Genomic DNA, 7,500 nt, shown 5'->3' with positions numbered 1-7,500 from the left:
CAGTTAGATTCAGTTATTTCGTGGAATAGGAAGCGAAATGTACGGTGTAGAGAGAATAGTGGGAAGTAAGAAATAATAGAGAAAGGTCGATAAACAGCAATAAAGGAGTGAGAGGATGAAAACCGTGATAAAAATGAAGAAAGGGAATAACAATAAGAAACGATGATAAAAAGTAAGAATGATAAACAGTGATAAAGGGATGAGAAGAAAACAATGGTAAACAGTAGGAGGGAAATAATAACCACTGATAAAAGAATGACATTAAGAAAATAATGATAAACAGCAAGGAAATGATAAACAGTGAAATAGGAATAACAGAAAGTAAGATAAACACTAATAACTAGTAACAAAGGAATGATAACGCATAGTAAAATATAAGAAAAATAAACATTACAAAATATGAAATAGTAACAAATGAAGAATAAACAGAAAAGAAAGAAAATAACAGTAAGAAGGGAGTAGTATACGGTATATATTAGTATCCATTGAGAAAATAAATGCCTGACGCCACCCGCGCATCCGAATAGCAAGCGAAGGAAGTCAGAAATATCGACGTATTCTTCCAAGCGATGTCAGACAGTCATATGTATTTTCAAGAAAGGGAAATTGCGGGAAAATGTTGAGGGGAAAGAATGTCGAGTCAGTAATGGAACCCTGGAATCGCGTGATACACAGACTGGCTCTGTGTGTGTGTTATTGTATAAATGAAAAAATAGCATCAATATATATATATACATATATAAAATAATATCATATGTACGCATATACATACATGTGTATGAATATATATGTAAACGTGTTTGTGTATATATATAAATTTGTGTATACATACATGTAAACATATGTGTATACATATAAGTAAACATATACTATATGCGTATATAATGTGCACGTACCCTCCTCACCCAAACAACCACCTATCCGACCCCCCCCCCTCCCCCCTTCCGGAAATCCGTCGCCAACCGCAAGAGGGAAACATCCCATTGAAAATCCTGAAAGATGGCGGGGGCAGGTAGGATCCCTCGCGCAGGAAAGCCAGGATGTAGGACGTTGCCTGTGATGAAGGACTTCCACCCTTGGGACATCCTTATATAGGTGGGGAGGGCGATCGGTGGGCGGAACGGAGCAACAGCCTCTTTACTTCCTCGCCAATGGGCTTGTTGGGCTTGTTTCGCCCTCGTTCCGGACTGTTTAATTGCTCGTTGGGTCGTTAGAGGATGGGTTGTGTTCGGTTGGTTGTGGTAACTGTGTTTTGATATGGTTGTGATTTGTTTCGTTTCTGTTAATTGTAGTTTTCCTAAAAGGTTGTGATTTTTTTTTTTGGGGGGGGGGGTAATTGTTTATATAAGGTCGTGGTATTAATAAGGTTTTATTGATTTTATTTGTAAAGAATTTTGATATTTGTGTTTTTATAGATCTGTGGTATTTATAAACTTTCTTTGTAGTGAATATTCTGATTGGAATGTTGTAATTAGCTTGCATTTTTTATAGCGAAGATCTGCAGTGAATTTTGATTGCAGTGTTTTAATAAACTTTTATTGTGATCTACGTTTTCTCACAGGATTTAGAGTGCAATGTTAAACGTTTGTTTTTTGCACTGAGTTTTAATTACGTTGTAATTTGATGACATTTCATACAATATATTAATTTTACATTTAAAATGTAAACTTCTATTTCTAATAAAGTATGACTTTATTTTGAATCTTTATACCAATATCGGGGGCTTTTTGAATTTTATATTGTAGTGTTGTAATGAACTTAAACTTTCGTTTTAACATATGATAGTGAACTGGACTTTAACTGAACTATTATCATCAATAACGTATTTATGTTTGAATCGAAATTTGGTTATTTTTTATTTATTATTATTATTATTTTTTTTTTTTTATTACACTCAGATTATTATGTACCACTTTCAGAATACTTGACAGGAAAAAAATGAAATCACAGTCTCGCGTCTAACTCATGAGCGAATCTTCCATGCACGAGACTGAAACCGAAACACGATACGAGCAGATTATAGTCATGATAGAAACTAAGAAAAAAAAAGAGTAAATTAAGAGTTATTCAAATATTCTGGAAATGCGTCAATCTGCTGGTAAATGCAGGAAAAGATTGATATGTAAAACAATTTGGATAATTTATGTAGATATGTTGTAAGAGCAACCCAGTGTGCAAAGATACCGTGATTAGTTTAAATATTTCAAATTTATTAATTAACAAAGACACTTATAAATACAAGTCAACAAACACACACACAAACAAACGCATACAAATAAACAAACAATTACATAAAAGACACACAAACAAACAAATACATAAAAAACAGACACATAAAAATAAACAAACGCAAACAAATAAACAAATACATAACACAGACAAATAAACAAACAAATACACCAAAAAACAGACACATAAACAAACAAACACACACAACAAAGAGTCATATATGCAGCTATACGGGTTAGTGACCAGTACTACTATAAACGGACGGGTTCAGTTCATAGTGATAATGGAACAATCTTTTTTAACTAGTCGGTTAAAATGTTAAAAATCCTCATTTATTCTGCATGATGGGATTTTATATTTCATTTATCAATTCAGATTTTTCTCATGAGTATCCCCCCTCCCCCTCCCCCTCCCCCCTCCTCATCTCGACTACCCCCTTCCTCCTTATCCTTCACTCAGTCCCCTTCCCCCTTCCTTCCCAGCTTCCTTCTCCTCCTTCATCCTCTTATGCGCAAGGAAGATATCTCCTTAGAATCCCCTCCTCCCCACCTTCTTCTTCCTCTCTTTTTTCCTTCTCTCCTCTTTCTCCCTTCCTTCTACTCTTCCCTCCTCCTCCTCCTCCGTCCCCTCCTCCTCCTCCTCTCTTCTCCTTCTCTCCTTCTCCTACTCCTCCTCCTCCTCCTCCTCTCCTCCTCCTCCTCCTCCTCTCCTCCTCCTCCTCCTCCTCTCCTCTTCTTCCTCTCTTTTTTCCTTCTCTCCTCTTTCTCCCTTCCTTCTCCTCTTCCTTCCTCCTCCTCCTCCGTCCCCTGCTCCTCCTCCTTCTCTTCCTCCTTCTCTCCTTCTCTTCCTCCTCCTCTCCTCCTCCTCTCCTCCTCTCCTCCTCCTCCTCCTCCTCCTCCTCCTCCTCCTCCTCCTCCTCCACGACTTGCCTTGAAAACCGACACTTAGGCAGTTCTGTGCAAATTACCTTGTTTGGATGGTACTTAAGGAAGAAATTGCTAGTTATCCTTTACTTTGTTATCCCCACGAGCGTTAAAAGGGGAGGTGGGGGGGGGGGGTGTTAGGTGGGTTGTGGGGGTATGGGGGGTTGGGAGGGGAGGATTCTGGTGAGTGAGATTAAAGAGAGAGAGAGAGAGAGAGAGAGAGGGAGAGGGAGAGGGAGAGGGAGAGGGAGAGGAGAGAGAGAGAGAGGGGGGAGAAAGAAATTGAGAGAGAGAGAGATGGAGAGAGCGAGAGAAAGAAAGGGAGAGAGAGAGAGGAAGAGAGTGAGAGAGAGATGGAGAGAGTGAGTGAGAGAGATGGAGAGAGTGAGAGAAAGAAAGAGAGAGAAAGAGAAATACAAAAATAGAGACCGGGAGAATGGAAAAGAGGGAGAGAAAATGAGAGAAAGAACCAGACAGACAGACAGACATAACACTCTCCCCATACATATTCAACCTTACTTAACGAACTTTAGCTCCCTAACTTTGTAAACACTCAAGAGGTTGCAATAGTTAGCGCCAACAGCATTGCTCGCTCTTGTTAACACCTTCATATTAAAATCATGTTCATTAACTTATTCATATTCATATTTACATAAATTAAGTTATCTGTATTCAAAATCACATTCATAAAGTTCGGCGTACTTAAAATCCCATTCATTAAATTATTCTTATTCATATTAATAAGTTATTCATATTCATGTAAAGTTAAATTACAGACATGCATTTCAAATTTAATACGTTATTCATATTCATAAGAAAATTATTATGATTATATTCCAGTCATCATGTTTCATCATTCATCGTAAATTATAAATGTAAAATGTTATTTTTTCCTTAATAGCTGTTATTTTCGTTTCTTTGTTGTTGTTTTACTTTTTATTTACATACTCTCTCCTTTTTTTGTTATTACCTCTCCCTTCCCTTTCCTTTGTGTCCCTTCCTTGCTCCTTCTCTTCCCCCTCCCTCTTTCTCGTTCCCCTCTCTCCCTTCCCCCTCCTTTCTTCTTCCTCTGCTTTCTTCTCCCTTTCCTTCCCTCTCCCTTTCTTTCCCTCCCCTCCATTTTCCTCTCCTTCCCTCCTTCTCTCCCCTTCAGACTCCCTCCACTGCCCCTCCCCCTCCCTCCCCATTCCTCACCCTCATACCTCCTCCTCCTCCTTCCCCTTCTCTCCCCCTCCTTTCCCCTCCCTCTCCATTCCACACCCTCATACTACCCCCCCCCTTCCCTTCCCTCCCCATCCATCACCCTCACCCCTTCCCCTCCTATCAACTCCTCCTCCCCCTCCCTCCCTCCTTCCTCCTTCCCCTAACCCTCCTCTCCCCCTCCTTTCCCCTCCTTCCCCATTCCTCACTCTCATACCCCCTCCCTCCCTCCTCCTTCCCCTTCCCCTCCTCTCCCCCTCTCTTCCCCTCTTCCTTTCTTCCTTTCCCCCTTCCCCTCCCCTCCTCCTCTTCCCTCCCCTCCCTCCTCCTTCCCCTACCGCTCCTCTCTCCCCCTTCCCCTCCCCTCCTCCTTCCCCTACCCCTCCCTTCCCCTCTTCCTTCCCCTTCCCCTCCTCTCCCCCTCCCTTCCCCTCTTCCTTTCCTCCTTCCCCCCTTCCCCTCCCCTCCCCTCCCTCCTCCTTCCCCTACCCCTCCTCTCCCCCTCCCTTCCCCTCTTCCTTCCCCTACCCCTCCTCTCCCCCTCCTTTCCCCCCTCCCTTCCCTCCATTCCCCCTCTTCCCTCCTCCTCTTCCCCTCCCTTCCCTCCATTCCCCCTTCCCCTCCTCTCCCCCTCCCTTCCCCTCCTCCTTTCCTCCTCCCCCCTCCTTCCCCTCCCCCTCTTCCCCTCTTCCCCTCCCCTCCCCCTCTTCCCCTCCCCTCGGTTATTGATCTCAGCTGACGTGTTACCTGACCGAGAGATGTGACTCTCGCACAGATTTCGCCGCACACTCTAGCTTGTAATAATACGCTAAAGGAAAAGGATATTTATACAGGCTGGTGTGTATATATAACTAGAATCAGGAATATAATCAGTAAGAATATCTTTCTCTATTTATTTTTTTTCGTTCGATCTTTATTTGTGCTTATGATTCTCTAAATGTATTTTTCTGTATATACATTAATTATCGGTCTATATCTATCTGGTTGTCTACATATATGTGTGTGTGTGTTTGTGTGGTGTGAATGTGTGTGTTTGACTGTCTGTGTGTGTGTGTGTGTGTCCGTGTATGTATGTGTGTTTGTGTGCGCGTGTGTATATGTCTGTGTATGTGCGTGTTTGTGCATGTGTGTGCGTGCGTCTGTCTCTTGTGTGCGTGTGCGATACACAAATATCCTATGAAACACAAAATCCATTTTTTTTAATAGAGAAGAAAATAACCGACTATTATCTTTACCTCGCGAATCTTCATAATGGAACTTCAGAATAAACCATTTTCTGTCATTATTTACGCCAAATATCACGACGTAATGGTTTTCTAGATAAAGAAAACGTGCCATGAATCGCAAAGAAAACGGAGGCAGCTGAGATACAACAGAGTATAAATGCTGTTTTTTTAAGAGTGTATCTATGCGATCAAGAGGAGGAAAGAGAGGAGGAAAAAAGGAAGGAGAAAGAAAGAGAAGAAATAATGATAATAGTAACCATATTGATAATAACAATAACTGTAAAATAATAACAATGATGATAACAAACATAATAATAATCAGTTAATAATAACAACAATGATAACAGTAACAATAATGATAATTACATACACACACATACACACACACACACACACACACACACACACACACACACACATATATATATATATATATATATATATATATATATATATATATATATATATATACAGGAGCCTCGGAGCGCGGATCACAGAAAATGGAAACGGTAATGGGGAAACTCATCCAAATAGGATTGAAGGATAAAGCTTTCAAAGGATTTCGGAGGATCTTAAAGGCGAGGAATAAAGGATTGAGGGGAAGACAGGAAGGGGGCAGGAAAGGGCACGAGGGGCAAGGGATGAGAAGGGGGGGGAGGGGAGGGGCACGAGAGGGAAGGGAAAGAGAGAGGAGGGAAAGGAAGGGAGTAAGGGATGGGGAGGAAAGGAAGGGTAAAGGAAGGAGAGAGAAGTAAAACAGAGGGAACAGAAAATATAGATAGAAAAAAGGGGATAGTTACAATGAAAAGAGAAGAGTAGAATATAGAGGAGGAAGAATTAGAGAGAAAGAAGGAAGTAAAAAAGAAATGTTAACGGCAAAGAAGAGAAAAGAAAGAAAAACGAATAGAGAAGATAGAAGAAAAAGAGGGAAAATAGATAAAATGAACAGGCGCGAAGAAGCTGAGAGAAGAAAGAAAATAAAAGAGAACAGAGGAGAGAGAAGGAGCAGAGATGAGACAAGAAAAGAAGAAAGAGAACAGACAGAGAGAGAAAAAACAAGAGAAGAAAGAAAACCTAATATCCACCCCCTCAAAACACACACAAACAAACAAACACCAAACACACACACATACAAACAAACAAACAAACACAAACCAACAAACACACACATACAAACAAACAAACACAAACACACACAAACAAACAAACAAAACCAAAAAAAGAACATCAGCGGAGATCTCTACAGAACATCCTCCTCTCACAGCGTGAACGCAACTACCTCCTAGGTGCCAGAGTGCCAGAGTGCCAGAGTCCGCTTAGGCACCGGTTCTCTAGGCAAAGGCACTGTTCTCTGCTCACGGTATTGATCTTATCTTGGTTGTTAATGAGGTCGTTTATGGGGGGGAGGGGGGGAATGGGGGGTTGTAATGGAGTGGATGGGGATGTGGGGGGGAGGGGGGAGGGGGGAGGTTGTTATGGGGGAATTGGGTGGGGGGTGGGGGGAGGAGGCTGTAAAATCAACAAACAAAACAAAAGAAAAAAAGAACCAAATCAAAACAAAACAAACAAAAATACTCCAGATGAAAAAAAAAAAAAAAAAAGATGAAAATCTCCTTAAATGACAAGATTTCTAACGAAGATAGCAAGAGGGTTCCCAACAGTGTGTCATTTTACGGCTGAAAATGATACCGAGTGTGTGTTTGTATCTCTCTCAAGCCCTGCTTTTCTGTTGTGTGTGTGTGTGTATTTGTGTTTGTGTGTGTGTGTGTTTGTGTGTGTAGTAGTATGTGTGTATGTATGTGTGTTTGTGTGTGTGTATTTGTGTTTGTGTGTGTGTGTGTGTTTGTGTGTGTAGTAGTATGTGTGTGTGTGTGTGTGTGTGTGTGTGTGTGTGTGTGTGTGTGTGTGTGTGTACGTGTGTG

At 41.2% G+C, this 7,500-nt stretch overlaps 1 protein-coding gene across 1 annotated transcript in view; it reads right to left on the bottom strand.

The window, feature by feature from the left end:
• The window catches only part of LOC125048382, a 6,127-nt gene extending 5,042 nt beyond the window's left edge, over positions 1-1,085 (bottom strand). The window contains exon 1 of the mRNA XM_047647048.1: positions 1,055-1,085. Within this exon, the coding sequence (XP_047503004.1) occupies positions 1,055-1,085 (31 nt within the window). The remainder of the gene's footprint in view (positions 1-1,054) is intronic.
• Between the last annotated feature and the right edge of the window lie 6,415 nt (positions 1,086-7,500).

Source organism: Penaeus chinensis, chromosome 43, assembly GCF_019202785.1.
Source record: "Penaeus chinensis breed Huanghai No. 1 chromosome 43, ASM1920278v2, whole genome shotgun sequence".
NCBI classification, from domain to species: domain Eukaryota; kingdom Metazoa; phylum Arthropoda; class Malacostraca; order Decapoda; family Penaeidae; genus Penaeus; species Penaeus chinensis.
This window is presented reverse-complemented; position numbering and strand designations above follow the sequence as displayed.